We start from the raw sequence: 20,060 nt of genomic DNA, 5'->3' as shown, positions 1-20,060 counted from the left end.
AAAAGGATTAAAGCAAAAATTCTAATCAAAACGTGAATTAATTATTCCTAAGTATACTGAAATTCATATTTTACATTAAAATATAAACTTCAGGCATTTGTGGCTAATAACTTTAAAAAGACTTAGAAAAATATTGCTATGGACAATGCTAATGACATAATATGTTGATGTAATTTAAGCAGTAAATTTTTCCCCTGAATACATAAGCTGTAATCCCTTAACTTCATTACTAGGTGAAATACTGTTTGAAAGAGAAAAGCAAAGAGATTCTGTGAGGCTGCATAAGTATTGACATAATCTTCACTCTTTCTTCCCCAAACTGGTTATGGACATATCTCATTCCATCCCAACAAAGTACTCCCATAAAGCCCAAGCTACTCTTATAAACATCATCTCTGCAGTAATGATGAAAAGAAAAGTGCTTTTCTGGAAAATACCAACAGTGCTGGCCTTTTAGGATAACGACTTGCCTGCAAGCCTTTTGGGGAGTCTCTCCTTAGGGATTCCCGGGTTTGCTGAAACCCAAGGCTGCCAGCATGAGGGAAATGAACACAAGTCTAATCTGGTGTCTGAAGCCAATGAGTGACACCTAAGGTCTCATTATAAATAGTAAAGTATGCAGTCGGGTGGGTGAGAGCATTCTGAAGTGCAATGTTCAAGAAGCTGGCTTAATATATGACTAAGTGTCAGAAGTCAGGTTTTCTGAGAATTACTTTTCAGATAAACAACTTTATAGCACTGCACTTAATCTTACTTACTAGAGACATCTCATTTATCACTGAATTACAAGTAACTTTAATTCTATTGATATTGCCATAAAGCCCGTTGAAAATGCATCCTGGCACTTTTTAAAGAGGGTTTGGGGCCCTGTTTGTTACACGGGATCCTCTTGCATAAGTCTCCCGGGTCCCCTGGCCTCTTTCTCCACAGTCAAAGGGGTCGGCGGGGGAAAAAAATGTTTCCCGCACCTGCCAGCACTGCCTTCAGCCCCTTTCCTGACAAAGTCAGGTTCTCCCACTTGCAGCCAAACCAATTTTCCGCCCCTCTTTCCTCCTCCCACCTAGGGAAACCAGCTTCTTTTCATTTCATCAACAAAACTGGACACGGATCAATTTCAACTGACCTTTGCCGAAAGGTGGCGCTGTTGAGGTAAGAACCAACTCGGTCCAACAATAGTTTTCCCTCTTCGACCGTTCTGCAGGCTTTTCAGATTTTTTTTTTTAATGCACCCTCCTAGCGTCTCCCCCTCCCATAAAATAAGATAAATATGATTAACACCAAGTGCATTTCATTAATTGGAGGAATCAACAGTCCAACATCCAGGCAGGCAGGCTGGTCTTCCAAACGCTGGGTCGGCTCCGCGCCTTCTCGCTTTCCCTCAAATAAATCTCGGCTTCTCCATCTGGCCTATCGCTTTAAAATCTTAGAAACAGAGTTGCTGGTTCTTTCTTTCTTTTTTTTTTTTTCCTTCCTTTTTCTTTTCTTTTTCCTTTTTTTTTTTTTTTTGCAAAGATTTAGAAGAATCGATCGAGAAAACTGAACAGTTAGTTATTAGCATCTGCAACACCCCCAAGGGGGAGAAGCAGCCCCTACTCCCGTCCTCCCCATCCCCCACTCTGGGTTTCCGGACCCGTCCCAGAAACCGCGGTTTAAAACTTAACCCTTCGAGGGGAGCTGGTGAAGGCTGGGCTATTGGTTCTTTTTTCGCCCCCGTTCCTCCCCACGATCAAGTCTGAAATAATTAAGCGAAATGTAAAAGTGCAAAGGGCGCGCAGGACCCTGATAAACAGGAGTCAGGTTTCATAAGGGGGTGGATGAGTATGTGCGTGTGTGTGTGAGAAAGAGAAGTGAGCCTCAAAGGCCAGACTCGGGCCAGAGTCAGAGGCCCGAGGGTGAGGAGCCGGGCTGACCTGACACCGAGCTTTCCCGGAGTTAATTCGCGTTCGCACCCCCCAGCCAAGGACGGGAGAAGCCAGCGGGCAGCCAGCCCCCGCGCGGAATGGCCCCTGAGCAACTCATTTCAAATCCTTTAAAAGAGGCTGATAAAACGGGCTCTCTCTCTCCGCGGACTTGGAGCCGCCCTGGCAAGCGCGCGGCCGGGCGAGGTCAAGCGCGCAGTGGGGACCCCTGCGCCCCCACGCGCGCGGGTGCGCGCGGGCACCGGAGAGAGGGACAAAGAGTTGGGGCCAAGTTTGCGCTCGGGGCATTGCCAGGCTCCGGGGAAGGAAGGTTCCCCCCGGGCGGAAACCTGGGTGCCCTAAGGTGGAGCAAGGAGAAAAAGCTGCCCGGCGAATTCACGATCCTTGCGGGGGTGTGTGTCGGGGGTGGGGGGGGGGGCGGTCAGGAAGGAGTTGGGGGGGAGCAGGCCAACCGTGGCCGAGCGAGTGGCAGGCGAGCTGGGGCTCCGGAAGGCAGGCCTCTCTAGCTCCGAAGTAAAGCAAACCGTCCTCGCTGTCCACCCGGGTTCCCGCAGCCCCTCCGGAAAACTCTGTCCCCTCTTGCACCAAACTTTGCTCTGGTCTTTGCAACCTCGCGCGGAGGCTGCGGCTTGGGAAGGGTTAAGACTGCCCGTCCCAGCTGACAGTCAGCTGATTGGGCCCTGATTGACAGCTCGGAAAAGTTTCCTTGTTTCTCGACTCCTATGCTAATCGCGGGCGCTCCCGCTGCCTCCCATTGGTCCGGAGTACCAGTCAATTTCCCATTTGGGCCTGACGTCACGAGTGCTATAAAACTCAGCAATAGCTTTAAACTCTTCTTGCTGGATCAGAGGCTTTAAAATCTTTTTTTTTCATCTTCGAGCCGTATAGCTCCGGCTGCTCGTCTGCGCGGTCTCCCCTCTTTTGCTCTGCGCCTCGCCTTTTCCCCAGGACTTCGCTATTTCGCTTTAAAAGAAAAAAAAAAGCAAGAAAGAACTCAACTCCCCCCCCCCCCCCTTTCCTCCAGCCCGGCTGCACCTCTGTCTTGCACTTTGCACGGAGGGAGGAAGAGCGCGAGGTTGAGCGAGAGGAGAGAAAAAAAAAATTTTTTTTTTAGTTAAAAAAGAGCCAGGCAGAAGAGGAGGCGAGAAGCATGAAGTGTTAACTCCCCGGTGCCAAGGCCTGCGCCGCCCGGACAGCCGCCCGCCGCGCCTGCAGCCCCGAACGGCAGCCGCGCGCGCCCCGCCTGCAGCCGGGGCCAGCAAGCCGAGCCGAGCCCTCCTTATGCAAAGCGCGCAGCGGAGCGGCGAGCGGGGGACGCCGCGCACCCAGCCGGGCTCCTCCGGCTTCGCCGCCGCCGCCGCCACCGCCACCGCAGCCCGCGGAGGACCTTCCCGAGCCTGAAGCCGCCGACTCGGCGCGCTAGGAGGCGAGCAGGCGAGGAGGGGCCGGGGCGAGCGAGCGAGCACATTGGCGTGAGCCGGGGCGGGGGGGAGGGAGGGCGGGCGCGGGGGGCGCGGGTAGGGCGGCGGGGGTGTGTGTGTGTGTGTGTGTGCGCGCTCGGAGGTTTCGGGCCAGCCACCGCCGCGCAAGCTAGAAGCGCCCCAGCCCGGCAAGCTGGCTCACCCGCTGGCCACCCAGCACAGCCCGCTGGCCCCTCTCCTGCAGCCCATCTGGCGGAGCGGCGGCGGCGGCGGCGGCGGCGGCGGCGGCGGCAGGAGAATGGCATCGGAACTGGCAATGAGCAACTCCGACCTGCCCACCAGTCCCCTGGCCATGGAATATGTTAATGACTTCGATCTGATGAAGTTTGAAGTGAAAAAGGAGCCGGTGGAGACCGACCGCATCATCAGCCAGTGCGGCCGTCTCATCGCCGGGGGCTCACTGTCCTCCACCCCCATGAGCACGCCGTGCAGCTCGGTGCCGCCTTCGCCCAGCTTCTCGGCGCCCAGCCCGGGCTCAGGCAGCGAGCAGAAGGCGCACCTGGAAGATTACTACTGGATGACCGGCTACCCGCAGCAGCTGAACCCCGAGGCGCTGGGCTTCAGCCCCGAGGACGCGGTCGAGGCGCTCATCAGCAACAGCCACCAGCTCCAGGGCGGCTTCGATGGCTACGCGCGCGGGGCGCAGCAGCTGGGCTCGGCGGCCGGGGCCGGCGCCGGCGCCTCCCTGGGCGGCAGCGGCGAGGAGATGGGCCCCGCCGCCGCCGTGGTGTCCGCCGTGATCGCCGCGGCCGCCGCGCAGAGCGGCGCGGCGCCGCATTACCACCACCACCACCACCACCACCACGCCGCCGGCCACCACCACCACCCGACGGCCGGCGCGCCGGGCGCCGCGGGCAGCGCGTCCGCCTCGGCCGGGGGCGCGGGCGGCTCGGGCGGCGGCTCGGGCGGCCCGGCCAGCGCCGGGGGCGGCGGCGGCGGCGGAGGCGGCGGCGGCGGCGGCGGGGGCGCGGCGGGGGCGGGGGGCGCCCTGCACCCTCATCACGCCGCGGCCGGCGGCCTGCACTTCGACGACCGCTTCTCCGACGAGCAGCTGGTGACCATGTCGGTGCGCGAGCTGAACCGGCAGCTGCGCGGGGTCAGCAAGGAGGAGGTGATTCGGCTGAAGCAGAAAAGGCGGACCCTGAAAAACCGCGGCTATGCCCAGTCCTGCCGCTTCAAGCGGGTGCAGCAGAGGCACGTCCTGGAGTCCGAGAAGAACCAGCTGCTGCAGCAGGTCGACCACCTCAAGCAGGAGATCTCCAGGCTGGTGCGCGAGAGGGACGCGTACAAGGAGAAGTACGAAAAGCTGGTGAGCAGCGGCTTCCGAGAAAACGGCTCGAGCAGCGACAACCCGTCCTCTCCCGAGTTTTTCATGTGAGTCTGACACGCGGCCCCAGCTCGCCCCCTTGCTACGCGCTCCGTGGGGGTCCGACTGGGGTGTGGGCTTGCAGCTCCAAGCGCCTTGCTCGCCAACACCTCGCCCCCTCCCCTCCCCAACTTGCCCCCCCCAGGTGCCCCCTGCACGCGCACACACACACACACACACACACACACACACACACACTGCTCCGAGATGATGGTGGTCGTGGCGGCTGTTTTTGAGTCGGGGAGGGGCTGGTGGTCTGGCTCATGGATTGCCAATCTGAAATTCTCCATAACTTGCTGGCTTTTTTTTTTTTAACATCCCCCCCCCACCCCTTTCACTTGCTCAATGTTCAAAGATCTCAACAGAGTTCCTCATGCTCACCTTTGAAGCCTGCATCATTCACGTATTTTTTTTTTTCTTCAGTTCATGAGCTGGTGTTCATTTTCTGTGTGTGTGTGTTTTATTTTGTTTGGATTTTTTTTTTTTTTAAAGAACTTTGAGTTTTTGGAGCTTGCTGTGTTGCCCCTAACTCATCCCCCCCCCATCCTCCACCCTCACCCCCTTGCCACCCATCTCTTTTGAGATAAAAGAAAAAAAAAAGGCTAAGTTTTTTTCTCCTCCTGAGTTCTTCATATGAGATTGAGCTTGCAAAGGAAAAAAAAAAATGTGAAATGTTATAGACTTGCAGCGTGCTGAGTTCCATCGGGGTTTTTTGAGCATTGTTATGCTAAAATAGAGGGGAAAAAAATCCTCATGAACCTGCCACAATCAAGCCTGCATCAACCTTCTGGGTGTGACTCGTGAGTTTTGGTCCTTATGATGCCAAATCTGAGAGTTTAGTCTGCCATTAAAAAAACAAACAACTCATTCTCATCTCATGCATTATTATGCTTGCTACTTTGTCTTAGCAACAATGAACTATAACTGTTTCAAAGACTTTATGGAAAAGAGACATTATATTAATTAAAAAAGCCTGCATGCTGGACATGTATGGTGTAATTATTTTTTCTTTTTTTTTCCTTTTGGCTTGGAAACGGACGTTCGAAGACTTATGGCGTTGGCATTCATACTTTTGTTTTATTGCCTCATGACTTTTTTGAGTTCAGAACAAACAAAAAAAAAAGTGCAACCCTAGAGCCTTCTTCCCATGAAAGTTTGCATGTGCTCCAAAACTGCTTTGAGTTACTCAGAACTTCAGCCTCCCATTGTAAATGCACTGAAGGGGCTCCTTGTCAAAGATGCCGGAATGGGTTAAAAAAATTTAACAAGGCCAACAGTAAAGAACTCTTAATGTATTCCTCCTAAATGAGAATGACCACCCCATTGGGTGGACTAAAATTGTGCTGTTGCCGAAAGCAGTCTAAAATTTATTTTTAAGAGAAAGAAATCTGCCCCATTATTTTTGTTTTGTTTTTAGTTTTTTGGCTTTTGGTCATTGTCAAATGTGGAATGCTATGGGTTTCTAGTATATAATTTAATTCTAGTTTTTATAATCTGTTAGCCCAGTTAAAATGTATGCTACAGATAAAGGAATGTTATAGATAAATTTGAAAGAGTTAGGTCTGTTTAGCTGTAGATTTTTTAAAAGATTGATGCACTAAATTGTTTACTGTTGTGATGTTAAGGGGGGTAGAGTTTGCAAGGGGACTGTTTAAAAAAAAAGTAGCTTATACAGCATGTGCTTGCAACTTAAATATAAGTTGGGTATGTGTAGTCTTTGCTATACCACTGACTGTATTGAAAACCAAAGTATTAAAAGGGGAAGCACCCCTGTTTATATCTGTAGGGGTATTTTACATTCAAAATGTATGTTTTTTTTTTCAAATTAAAGTATTTGGGACTGAATTGCACTAGATATAACCTGCAAGCATATAATACAAAAAAAATTTGCAAAACTGTTTAGAACGCTAATAAAATTTATGCAGTTATAAAAATGGCATTACTGCACAGTTTTAAGATGATGCAGATTTTTTTACAGTTGTATTGTGGTGCAGAACTGGATTTTCTGTAACTTAAAAAAAAATCCACAGTTTTAAAGGCAATAATCAGTAAATGTTATTTTCAGGGACTGACATCCTGTCTTTAAAAACAAATGAAAAGTAAATCTTACCACAATAAATATAAAAAAATCTTGTCAGTTACTTTTCTTTTACATATTTTGCTGTGCAAAATTGTTTTATATCTTGAGTTACTAACTAACCACGCGTGATGTTCCTATGTGCTTTTCTTTCATTTTCAATTCTGGTTATATCAAGAGAAAGAATAATTACAATAATAAACTGCATTTTTTTTTGATTCTGTACTCAGTTTCTTAGTGTGCAGTTTAACTGGGCCCAACACTGCATTAGAAGTTTGAAAGGCATCCTTTTCTCTAGAGGAAGGAGTAATGAAGTAATGAGGCAGTAATTCAGAGTGAAACATAGGCTGTTTTGTTAGCACAGTCCTTCTAATAATTAGTAATATATAATGTAAATGTAAGTTGTGATCTCTGAAAATCCCCCTCCCCGTCAAAGTTTTCAGTTTTTAAATAAGTTGAGACACCATTGCCCTGCTGGAAACAAACAAAAATGCCAACCGGAGAGCAGGGCCTTCTCAGCCTCGCCCCGAGCGTCTGATCCCCCAGCAGCCTGCCCATCTGGAGAGAAATGAGCCCAGAAAGAGGGCACGGGCAGAGGTGGCTTGGCACATACGCATTCGGTGGTCAAGATAAACAGTTCTTGCCTTTTGGCTGAAACTGATTATTTTTCTTCTTCCCTCACACGCCATGATTTTCTTGTTAGCAAGGCCTGACAAGGTTTCACATCAACACTTTGAACACATCAAAGTTGTTGGTTTGTGTTTTTAACTTTGAAGGTCATTTGTCTTAAATAGGAAAAAGAAAAATCCTCCTCTCACTTACAGAAGTCCAAGTATATATCTGGGTTTAAACTGTGCTATTAAATCATATTTCCCCGTGCAAATTTAGCTGAGGGCATCTCCACATAGATGAGCTGGTCATGACTGCAAAGCACCTTAGCTCCTGGAATAGGAGCGAAAAAATAATGCCTGATTGAAATAAAGGCTGCGGTTTGATTTATTGGTATTTCATCCCAACACAGGTTGTGAGTGGGGGCTCCCTGGAAAGATCGGTTGGAAAGCCTGGAGCCACCTTCACTAACAGCATTGACCTATTTTAAAAATGTCACAAATTCATGCAGCTAGTGTCACAAATTCATGCAGCTTGCATTCTTCATCAACTTCCCCAAGATCACTAATAGGATGTTAGACAAAGCCAACACTGTTTGGAAGATAGAGGCCAACACAGTGACTTCTGTTTTATTTTCTTTTCTGTCCTTTTAAAAAAAAAGAAAGATAATATTGCAACTCTGAACGAAGGCCTGATTTTGAGGAAAGCAGGTTGTGCTTGGCGCTGATGAGTTCTGGCCGTGTATCAGCCTTCCTTCCCTCTTTCACAGAACACGAAGCCAGAGGCTAACAGGGCATTTTGACCTTTCTCTCCCTGTTAGCTTGGATAGGGACCCTGAATCCACACTTCATTTTGCTTTAACAGAAGTCTTAGCAAACCTTCTTCCATGTGCTTGAACTTAGCTGTTCTCTGCTTCAGAGATTTTTTTTTTTTTTCGGTCTGATCCCAGCGAGGAGATTTGCAGTCTCCCACTGTAGAAGCAGAAATGGATGCATCACTTAGAGAGCCCAGCATCTGATGCAAGATTTTAGGCAAACACAAGTTCCAGATAAGAGTGACCAGGATGGAGTTACTCTAATTATCTCATGGGACATGCCACTTCAGAGAAAAATACAGTGGTCCAACAATTAGGTGTTTTGATAGGACCCTACAAGGCAGTTCAATATAATAGGCAGGTTTGGGGCCCAAATATGAAAAACACAGAGTGGTGTTGGCAAAAAAAAAAAAAAAAAAATGCGATTTTGGTGGCTGCCTTTAAGAGAAGTTTAACTCCTAATAAAAGGTGTTAGAAGAAGTAACCATATTCAGGGGGAAAAAATTACTAAAAAGCTTTGAAATGCAATGTGTGGTGAACACAAATACATGCTTTTTTTTTTTTTTTAACCAAAAAATCCTAAATCCTGCCGGAGAGCCCTTATTACAAATAGGTCTCTAATTCTTGTTGTTGTTTAAATCATGTAAGGAAATCTAGCTTTCCCTTCACACTGCATTTGAGGCTTTGTCTAAATAGTGTTAAAATTCCTTTCATTCCAAATGCAGAACTGAGCCCACTCACATCTGTGGGACGTACCACATTTTGGAAGCCCCAAGACCATGTGCTACGTGTATTCACAAAATGAAATTTACGTGAGACTTCTATTTTCTCTTATTATTATTACTGTCTGCAGTCATAAAAAACAGCCAACCCTTGACTTCTGTTTAATTTCCTTTTTTAAAAAGAGAATAAATGATTGTGTTGAAGATGAAAGGTATTACATGTATAACCTCCACACTAATTAACTGGGCCTCCTGTCTGAGGGTCTTAGGTACAGACCCGCAGGAAACATGATGGTGCTTCTGACTTGATGCGCCAACCCAAATAGACTCGCTTGTTTTCAACCTGTAATATTGTTTAAAAAAAAAAATCCACCGAAATTTACAAGATATATACAATGGTATAAAGAGAAGTGTCCCAGAAGGTAACAGCCAGCATTTTAAAAGCCTGTGGTACACATGCGCACACGAAGCAGTACTTTTCCGCGCTTCATTGTTTCTCTGGCAGATAATTTTACTAAGAAGAAGAAAAAAAAATTTTATTCCCCTCCCCAAGCAGATGCCATGGGCAGAAGCTTTAGCAGAGTCGAGCACCCTGGTTTCCTCTCGGGCCCTGGATAGTATTGTAATTATCAGTGATGTCAAACGTGGTCATTCATCAGGCAGAGCCATAAGTGAAACTAGTTAGTTAAGTACACCCCTTCCGTGGGCTTTTCTTCCCTCCCCCTTCTCGCTCTCAGGCAGCCACAAAATCACTTCCCATGTTTCCTTTTTTCCCCAGAACCATGTAATAATTTTTTACAATGTATCTGACACATTAATAGACTGACATCAGATAGGCAGAGGTTCTACTTCCTGTTCTCAGTGAGGAAATGATGTCTAGATAATCATATTTATTTGCCTTCATGCCATAACCACCTGGGCTTTCAACAGAGGCCATTCCAATGGGAAATGCCGTATTTATTACTGAATGTGCAATTCTAAAGTTCTGATCTTTTCTCCCTTATACCTTCACCCCAGTAGTTTTTATTTACAGCCGTCAATTAGAGGTACTTCCGCTCTTAAACAGGACCTCCCCTTGCCAAACCACCAGCTTTCAGACTAAACGCAGTGGGCAGGGGCAAATGGTAACCAGCCTTGCAAACACGGGGTGCAGCTGTCCCAGGCGCTGCATTCCCCGCATGTCCTTGTCTGAAATGACCCAAGTGGCTTCGGACACATTCTAAGGTTCACAAGTCCCGAAGTTGGAAGGTTTTTGCCCTTGTCTTTATTTTTTGGTTTAGGCCACCTTAGTTCCGTGTTCACCCTTGGCTTGATGAATCGCACTCCACCCGCCATTCTGGGCCGATCAATATATTTAAAAGTTTGCTTGCCACATTTTTGCCTGTTGGTAGTTAAAGACTAACCAAGATAGATTGGAAGACTGAGGTCCATGAGTGACAAGCTTTAGCTGGCTAATTTCCATGCCAGTAAAACACACAGCCGGGCTCGGAGACCTTACTTCTTATATAAACGTGTGATCAGAGAGGCTGGGAAGTCTGATTCACCTGCTTTAGACTGCTCATCTGCGATTTACTTTCATTTGATTTACTCTTAAATTGTGTCCCTTTTCTTTGAAGAAATAAATGCCTTCGTTTTTAGGAAAGAGACATCTACCATGAGAGGCTGTACTTTTTACCACTTCTGATGATTCCTCAGGAGGCTGCATGAATAGCTTGGAGTCGGTGTCTTCCTTGCTGTCAACAGGAAAATGAGAGACACCTAAAGCTTGTTTTCTCACCACGGGCCCATCCCAAATTTCAAAGATGCCCCGAGTCCAGCACTAGGCAGACAGGTGCTATCAGGGAGGTGATCCAGCCCTTCAGACCTCCGAACGCAGATGTATGGGTTCATCTGTTTTCGTACGTGTTTAAAAACAGAGCTGGAGCCTTCACCCACCTCTCGATAACACTGCTTTTCTCACTTTTGATATAAATCTTCAAAATCTAGACATCACACAGCCCCAGAAAAGGGGAATCCTCTCCAAGCCTGGCTCCACCCGGGGCTCGTGAACAAACCCAGCTCTGTCTGGGCATTTTTTTTTTTTTTTCTCTCCAGCGGGGGTAAGGGACAGGGCGAGAGCGTTTCAGCCTACAAGGCTGCCCCATGACTGTCAGGGCATAAAGGAGTACAGTCCAGCCACAGTGTGGGAGCATCTTTACCCTTTCGAGAGGGACACAACAAAAAACAAAGCAAATCAAATTGCTCAGCACGAAGGCGTAGCAAAACCCGCAGCTCCCCGCCCGTCCCCGTAGTGTCTGTGGGAGGTGAGAAATGAGGGAAGCCAGAGAGAGCTGTGACGCTGCCTTCGAAGGCATGTCACCCCGTGTGCACATTTGCATGCAGGTACGGGCCAGGTCCAGCTGTCCGTTGCCTCCCTGTATGTTCACATGTGTTTCTGTTTTGGAAACAATTTTAGAGCTAGAACCCCAATTAAGAGCTCAGAGGAAATTGCGAATGTCGTAACTTTCGGGCATTTATGAATATATCAGCCTGTGACTTTGCTGTGGGGGCATTTGGGACCAGTCGGATGTGCTGTTCCCATATTTCTGTGGTCACCGCAGTAGGTCTGATGGCATCGTGACAGTTTCATTGTTTAATTTTGAAAGCCCTTTGTGTGTTTTCCCTAAGTTTGCCCAATACAACAAGGCTAAGATAGGAAGAACACATCAGCGGCACACAGAAATTGGATCTTTCTATGAAAGTGGATCAGAGTTGGACAGTTTTAAGAAATTCACAAAATGCATTTTCCACAGAGAGGCTCTGATTGGAATGCACAGTTCTCAGCCCAAATCATAACCATCTACCAAGCACCTCTTCCCCATTCAATACACAGTTCCTTTTCCTTTCCTTTCTTTTTGTCAAATAACTATTCCCGCCCCCCCCCCCATAATTAGGACTTTGGATTGCAAAATCACATTCCTCCCTTCTCCACAGATTCTTGGACCTTTAGTTACGATTAGAGAGGGGCATTAATTCAAGAAGGGAGGATGAGGGAGTGGTGGTCTGTGGAGGTTTGGGAGGGGGGAGAGGAGAGGAAATACTTCTGTGCTCACCCCCACACCCCCTTGGCCCCCACCCAGCCCAGGCCTGCCTGGGTGTGAGTTACACACGGGGGATTTGGATTCTGAATCTATTCTAAATATTCTGATCACCAGCCTTGAGTGTTTCCAAGCTGAGATTCCAAAGAATGGTTTTTCCTTGCGGTTGGTTCTTTCGGGTAGGAAATAGGCGAGGCCGTGAAACCTTTGTAGAAGGGGGAGAGGAGAAATACCACCCACCCCGTCCCTGTCCCAAGAGAATGCTGAAAAGGAGGCCGTGAAGGGGGCCCTGAGCCGAAAACCCCGGCCAGCAGAGCCGTGTTCCCTTTGGCCCCCCTCAAATTTTTCCTCGTTCTCCATGCCTTCGTCTGCTTCCGGAAGCCTGGAGAAGTGGGTTTCTGGTCTCCTTTGGGGGATTTTTTCAGGAAGCAAAGCGGAGCAGAGGGCAGCTAGCTGGTGTACAGGGGCTGGGCTGGGGTGGGGGGTGGTGGTGTCACTAACAGAGACCAACCTTGGCTTCTGACCCCTAATCGCCAAGGGTCAACTCTAGGTCATTCTCGGGGCCCCTGTTACCCACCAGACCGGATTTATTTGCAGGATGACTGACAGGCCGGTGGCAGACCCTGAGTCCCCAGGATCCCTGAAGACAACGGCCATGTCCTTAGCTCCAGGGCCTCGGCCCCTGAGCGCCTGGCCCCTGGCCCATCCCAGGGTCCTGTCTGTATTTCATGCCTAGTCACCAGGGCATCAGAGAGACTCAGAAGTCACTGCACTGGGCCGGAAAGCAGTCACCTAAGCGGAGGCTCGGGCCCATCAACCCACTTCTGTGCCAGTCCCCGTGCAGACCGAGGCTGGGGTGAGAAGAGCTGGGAGGTGGCTCTGGGGTGTCTAAGCACGGCTGCAGCTTCTGGGGCCCCTTCGCTCTGGGCAACCCTGCTCAGCCAGGAGTGCTCTCCACCCTCAGGGTCCCCTGGCCATCGCGGCAGGTGCAGAAGGACAGGGCTCACGGGGGTGGGGTCCAGCTGCCGCCTGAGGTCACGGGCAGTCCCTGTGTGCCCCAGGCCCTGGTGGCACCCCTGGGTGGGGAGCGAAGGCTGAAGACTCTGCCCGCAAAGCGACTCCCCTGTGAAATGCCCAAGCCGGCACCTGCTCCTGGGGCACCACTGGCGGTCACTCCCAGTGCGACCGGGGCCCAGCCCACTTCGTGGATGTGTACTGGGATTTGGTTCAAGTGTTCCAGGAGGACACCCGAGCAGCAGTGGAGGCCTTGGGGACGTGCTGCTCTGCTGAGCTCAGGGGTGGGCGCATGGAGGGAGGAAGCGGAATTCAGTCCTAAAATGCTCCTCCTTCACTTGGGATCCTCACACCACACTCCAGCCGCCCCAGGAACCTTCCGGAAGTAAGATCTTCAGGTCTAGGTCATTTAATTTTTACTCTATTAATTTTCTGGCCCATTTTCCAGATCTAGCTTTATTTTCTTTTTCCCCTTCTCTGGTTACAGATAGGGTGAAGAGGCAAAAGAGAAAAGGAAGGAAATCCAGATAACCTGCTATAAGTCATTCTAGAAATCTCCATAGTACAGTTGGGATTTGCCTTGATACAGTTTGATGCTTATTGGAGGGGAAAGCCACTCAAGCAAACTTCTTTAGGATCTCACCCATAGCTCCAGCTACAGGGGCTCGCTTGCATTCCCGGGTTTAACACAGTGGCTGCTGGGTCTCAGACACTCAGGAACTGTCTGCAAAGGACAAAGTTTAAAATCACTTATTTCAGAAAAGAGCCCTTCCATGCAGGATTTTTTTTTTTTTCCCTTGTAGGGAACTTCAGTTTTTAAGATCCTTCAATGTAACGTAATTAAGCATCTCTGCACCTTCTTAAATAAACTTCCCCTTTTCCCCTTCTTCTCCTCTTAGGGAAGGATTCATAAATGTGCAGATAAATATGATGAAAGGAATGCAAGGGTCTCCGCACCTGAGCCGCTTTTACATTGCCAGATTCCACTAAAGTCCTTTGCGCTAGGATGGGGGAAGCCTGCAGTACTGATTCTCAGATGAAATTGGTTAAAAGATGATGGTTGAGTCTGTTTTCAGGCAGTGAACCCAGCATATTCTTTCATCTGCCGTTTATCTATCTGTCTACCTCCTTGTGAAGCTCTTTAATACATTGTAGAGGGGGAAGCTATTCAAAGACGAACCTGCAGCTTCCACATCAGGACATATTATATGAGCACACGACAAGAGTTCCTCGGCCTACTCCACGTGTTGGTAGGCGGGAGCCAAACCTAGCCTGAATGGCCGAAGATGATCTTCCCGTAAAACCGTGGCTGGACTTGGCATGATTCAGGGCAGCGAGGAGGTGCGTGCTGACCACCTGTGTGTTCTCAGGGCGCCCTGTCCGTGTTAATTCCCCCTGCACTGTACCGCTCATGACGCCTTTTCAAATCTTCCTTGGAGTATCACTGCACATTCCTATGCTATTTAAAAAGTACCATTTAATTGTTAGGTAAATAGATCCCGCTCGTAGAGGCTCTGTGCTGGCAGATGGCCGGCCTGGACTGCACCCGGCGCAGTCCAGCTCGAGAGTCTCCTCTCTGCTCCCAGAGAGGAGAGGTCCCAGGCGAGGTCCCCTTGCCGTTCTTCCCTAGTGACTAGGCTGGGTGAAGGTGATGAGGACAGAACATGGCATTGGCTTTTGGACCCTATTTATGTGTGTGAACTGAATCTCTCTCCCCTGCTTTGGAAAGAAAAGGCCTTGATAACAGGATAGGTTCCCCAGGTGGTCAGAGAATAGAGGTCATCTTGAGGAAAATGACACCAGTGATCTAAAAAGGACGTCTACTTTATGAGATTTCAGGCAAGATGCCAAATATCACATTTAATGAGGCCTGATTCTTTTTCTCCAAAAATAACAGAGGCTATCAATGAGCTGGTCAGGAAGGCAAAGGGGCATTTTTGCAAAGTCTCCGTTCAATTATTGCTTTGTAATATTGTTCTAAAATTGAAGAATGCTTCACGAGTCTATGATGTCATGTAAAATATTCCTTGCAGAAGCTTAACATATGTTTGGAGTGCCCCAAAGGAATTAAAAATATTCCCTCCACAATCTCAGAAGCTTTTATACTCTACTCACTTGTGTTTTGAACGGAATCTGATGTTCCTAAAGGTTGTTTTTTTTTAAAAGTAAACTTATATGGGAAGTTTTGTTTTGTCTTCTGTTTTTTTTTTGAGATTAGCCACTTGAACTTGAAATGGAGAACAATTGATATCATGGATAACACTTCCAGGTTTTATAACTTCAGTATGTTTCTTGTATCTTTTCTTTCCTTTTCTTTTTTTTTCTTTTTTGCATAGAAATAATATATTTGGCAAAAGATTAGTATATACCCTGACATGAAAAAAAGTAGCTTGTGCCATAACGTTTAAAAAATCATTTCTAACATGAAATGTGGATGAAAGCCCATAAATGTATTTGGGACTGCTCTGACAGATATGAGTCCAAATTTATTTATCTGTGTTTTAACACATAGTCAGACTGTTTAGATAAAGGACATTGGAAAAATTAGAGAGTTACACTAAATGAAAACTTAAGTAAAAGAGTCTATGTCAGTTGCAGCAGCCTAGATATTTTAGCAGCTGTATGTGTCGTGTTTTTTTTTCACACCAATTGTAAAGTAATTCAAATAAAAGTGGGGCAGATTAAAGAATAACTGAATCTCCACACTGGAAAAAAAAATTAGATTGACTTACTGGTTTGTCACAGTTATTGTACACAGATTTGTGGTGACCACGTTGAATTTTTTAAATTAGATTTTAAATATATTTTGACAGTCTGCACTTGTAGAGTATGGCTAACTATACAGAGAAATGACGGGTCTGCTTTGTTATTAAACTGCTGTCTGGAAAATGTTGGGCTCCGTACAGTAAATGATAATTATTTTGCCACTTACATCAGTACAGCTAATAGCAATAAGGGGCTTTTGAACCACAGAAAGCTGAACTACTTTGAATTACTGGGCTTTGTTATTCACTGTGAAGCAAAAAAGACTTTTTTTTTTTAAAGCAACCTCATTTTCATACTACCGTTCTAAGCATTCCCTGCTACTAATTCAAACAGAGTGGAAGTTAATAAATAAAAGAGTGGTCTCTAAATGGTTGTATTTGTTAAGAGAATGACTACAGTTAAGGTCAACAGTACTAGCAGAATAAACCCTGTCTGTGGAAGAGGAGGGGGGAAGATGGAAGAGAATCCGGTCTAGGCAACGAAGCCAGGGAGAAGTGGGCCAGTTTGGTTCCCCAAGAGATGCTCAGTCTGAACACCTGGGGTACACCCTACAGAGACCTTTCAGTCCTCATCCATTGTGAACCCAGGATCACCTGGTTCTCTGAGCTGAGGGCAGCTTCAGGGCTGATGCCGGCTGCCAGGCCAGTGGGCATCACTGTCTCCACCTTCGCAGGATCAGAGGCAGGGTGGAGGGGGAGGCTGGCGCAGCACACCACGCCGTTCTCTTCCATGCGAACCCTTCCTCTGGCAGGGCTGAGACCAGGCTGCCAAAGCAAGTGGACCTGAATTCCTCTTCTTTGGCTCTCATTCTGCCCTTCTCGTAGCTAGTTAGGCGGCCTTGAACATGCTGTCCTTATGAAGCCCTCTTCGTGGTTATTAATGACCCTTTGTTTATTTTAATATATTTACTGAATCAGGTACCCAAGGGAATCCTCTACATCAGTGATGTGAGAAATCCTGTTGCCCGAAGTCAAAGAGGTACACCTTGATTTCTGATTTGCATGTGCTTGTTTCAATGCATTTCCCATGAGCGAGCGAGCGAGCGAGGAATGCGGATCATTCTCCAGGTGTGGAAGCCTCCTGCTTCCGCAGCCGTAGTGTCTGGGTCTCACGCGTACATTGGTGGTGATGCCCGATGCTGAGGAGGAGGCTGGCGGCTGCGAGACCAGCATGCATGCCTTTCTGTACTGTCATCATCACCGAGGCACGGGGCACAGAGCTCTCAGCCAGTCTGAGCGGACCTCAGACCTTCAGCCTGAACCAGCATGAGTCTCCTGACCTCCAAAGAGCTGCCCGGTGTCTCTGCCCAAACGTCAGACAATCTGGGTGAATCTGTGCCATTAGAATCCGGCCGTCGGCCGGCTTTACATAACCATTCCAAATTTACAGTCTCCTAAAACCCACTCCATGCTCACATTTGGAAAAGTTAATGTAATTTCAAAACACATTGTGTCCCTCCTCTGCGTTCAAATGTGAGTTTGGAGCCACTCCCCACTCGGCTGAAGGAGGATATGGGGTCAGAAATCTGATTTTCATCGACAAAAAAAAAAAAACGGAAATTAAACTATTTAAATGGGTTTGCAATTACAAGGTTCCCAGGGTGAATTTAATTATGAATCCTCCTCGTTTGGAGAACCAGACCAACACTCTTACACCAATAATTATCTAGCATTATCGTTTTATGTATTCCTGTTACCTCTTATTGGCTAATGGAATGAAGTTTGATTTTTTTAAATGAAATTTGCTTGCTGAGAAATTTGCATGAAATATAGCTTTTGGTTTAAGTCACACTGTCAAATTGCTACTCATTGCCAAGGAGACACTTTAAGAATCCAGTGAATTGAGGATAGCAGAAAACAGACCCACATTTTCCCCCCACTCTTCAAACATGGTATCTGATTACTTACTTGTACATACTGTTATTGGGAAAGTCTGAGTAACTGGACTGTGACTATTTAACATGATTTCTTTCCTAGCCTTAAACAGAATTAACGTTTTCTTTAATAGTTCTCATATGTAGATTTTTAATTCAGTGTATACTGTTGGGATTAATTTGTGTGTTCTCGTGTGCATGCTGTATCAAAACTTTATCCCTTTCTTCTCTCCTTGTCTTTATAATTGAAGTTTGAAAGCCAGCTATTAAATAGGATGATCTAGACCCACCAGGCAGGTTTTGTTACACTGAAACCATCCATTTTGAGCAAAGAGTTAATGAACTTTTAAGGCAAGGTTCACACGGGTCTTGACCACCCCTACCCCCGCCCAGTTATATTTCATATAAGGTTACTGGTGGGAGAGAAGTCAAATTTCAGCTGTGAACATGATTGACAGGTGAGAATCAGGAAGAAAAAGGCATTTGGCCAGATGGGGACGTTGGGTAGGAGAACAATTCCTCAAAGTTACTCTGTGATATTAGATATTATAAGTGGATATATGAAAAGTTTAATATTTGATACTCTTGGGAGAGTTAGTTTATTTTTAGAAAGTCATTTTGGTTAGAGATTTCAGTCCCGGAAGCCAGAAATGGGCAACCAGTAGTTTTCTGCTCTCCTGCTGATTTCTTTTACGTCCAACTTCATGGTTTATTTCTGGCCATTTTCTAGACGAGAGTCTGAGAATTAGATGAGGAGCCATTTGGGGAGGCATCTAATCACCTTTTGTTTATTCTCATAAGCATAGTCTAGATTATATGATGCTTCTTGGCATTATTACAGAATGGTGACCCTAAGGGCCGCCACCAACAGATGAAACGCTCCGTTCCCGTAGCGTCTCTTGGTCTTAACATCTCCCACCAGTGCACGCTTCAGCTTAACACACGCACGTCTGCCTAAGTGCGTGATTTGTCAAGGTCGTGCCTTCTAAGGAAGGGCTTCTAACGCGCCAAGACAACAGTGCTCCCACGGTGCTTTCTGATGTCAGTTTTTCCATGGCAGCACCCCTGGGTCAGGTGTCACGTTAGCATCATTGCCATGGAAACAGGTGATGGTGTTGCGTGACCCTAAGGCCAAGGGTGGCTTTGGAATTCACCTCGGAGGCTGTCTCTTAGGGTGAATTGTCAAAAGGAGATTAACAGCTACTCATAGCTTGTACCACAATTGAAAGCAGGCAGGCCCTTAACATGCTCTTTCGTCTTCTGTGCTGAAACACTAATTTCAGGAGGTGGTGGTGGACCTGAGCCAGCTGATGTGTCTGCTCTGCCCTTACAGATGTTCCTGACATTCTCTCAGACCCACCCGGATGCATCCGAGCCTTAACAGAGGCGCCCTGGGGCAGGGCAGGTGGGACACACACAGGGGAGAGGCCTGTTTGTAGCTTTCCCGTCACCCGTGGGAGATTCCTGATGGAATTCGCATAAACAGCTCTGCCCCAGGTTCTAAGTACCCATCAGTTTTTCTTTCTTCCTAATCTTACAGTTAGCTGGGTGGAAAATGTTTTATCCTGACTGTACCAATGTGAATTCAAACCAACGCAAGGGAGGCTTTACTCTGTTACGAGCTGGGATAGAAACAAAAACACAGTAAAAGGACTCCGGAATCTCGTTTCTATTTTGTATAACGTGTCCTCTCACATCGCTGCCCGTGATCACCCAGAAATAACATGCAAGCATGGATGCCTGATGCCCAGTGTCCATGTGGGTTCCTGAACACAGCTGTTTAATTCAGACATAGAATTACAGATGCTGTAACCGTTATTTCCCTCGCAGAGTCCATCAACATCTTTTAACAGAAATGGTGAATCAGGTGTTCTCAGGCAAAGGCTGTATGAAAAACACAGAACATAAGTTTTCACTTCTCAGCACCTGTGTTTGAAAAGCCCGCGTGAGAACAGTGGCTGGTCTGGACTCTGGCTTCACTGCAGGCCCCTCAGGGCCTCTCAGGAGTCCGCTTTCAGAGTAAGTGCCCCGCCACGGAGGACAGCAAAGAGTAGGGTGCAGTCTGGCATGCAGATGTGGAGAGTGGACCAACCCCTCAGAGATTCCCGGAGTGTGTCTTCAGCAAATGACATCACTGCGTGTGCTGGCACTGAGAAAGGAAGGGAAAATAACTGTTTAAACTGTTTCCTACCGGGGCTTACCTTATCAAATTGTGTGTTGTTGTTGTTTAGATAGCCACCCCCCATCCTCCTTCCCCCACAAGGCTGCCTAACGTCCTTCTGTGGACACTGGCCCCACTAGTGAGCAGGTTTAATAAATCAGTTATAGCACAGCAAGTACAG

At 47.5% G+C, this 20,060-nt stretch overlaps 1 protein-coding gene and 1 long non-coding RNA gene across 2 annotated transcripts; both read left to right on the top strand.

Annotated features, from left to right (window-relative positions):
* Window positions 1–624: 624 nt before the first annotated feature.
* On the top strand, window positions 625–19,462 carry LOC138418372 (uncharacterized). The gene is made up of 3 exons (XR_011248524.1): window positions 625–1,149; window positions 16,763–16,823; window positions 19,052–19,462. It is a non-coding gene; the product is annotated as an uncharacterized lncRNA (long non-coding RNA).
* Window positions 2,764–7,068, top strand: MAF (MAF bZIP transcription factor). The gene has a single exon (XM_069549641.1). It carries the CDS (start codon window positions 3,639–3,641, stop codon window positions 4,776–4,778), a length of 1,140 nt encoding a protein of 379 aa, XP_069405742.1. The 5' UTR covers window positions 2,764–3,638; the 3' UTR covers window positions 4,779–7,068.
* Window positions 19,463–20,060: the final 598 nt, after the last annotated feature.

The sequence above is a fragment of the Ovis canadensis genome, chromosome 14, assembly GCF_042477335.2.
Source record: "Ovis canadensis isolate MfBH-ARS-UI-01 breed Bighorn chromosome 14, ARS-UI_OviCan_v2, whole genome shotgun sequence".
Taxonomy (NCBI): Eukaryota; Metazoa; Chordata; class Mammalia; order Artiodactyla; family Bovidae; genus Ovis; species Ovis canadensis.
The sequence above is the reverse complement of the archived record's forward strand: the minus strand, read 5'-3'. Positions and strand labels throughout refer to the sequence as shown.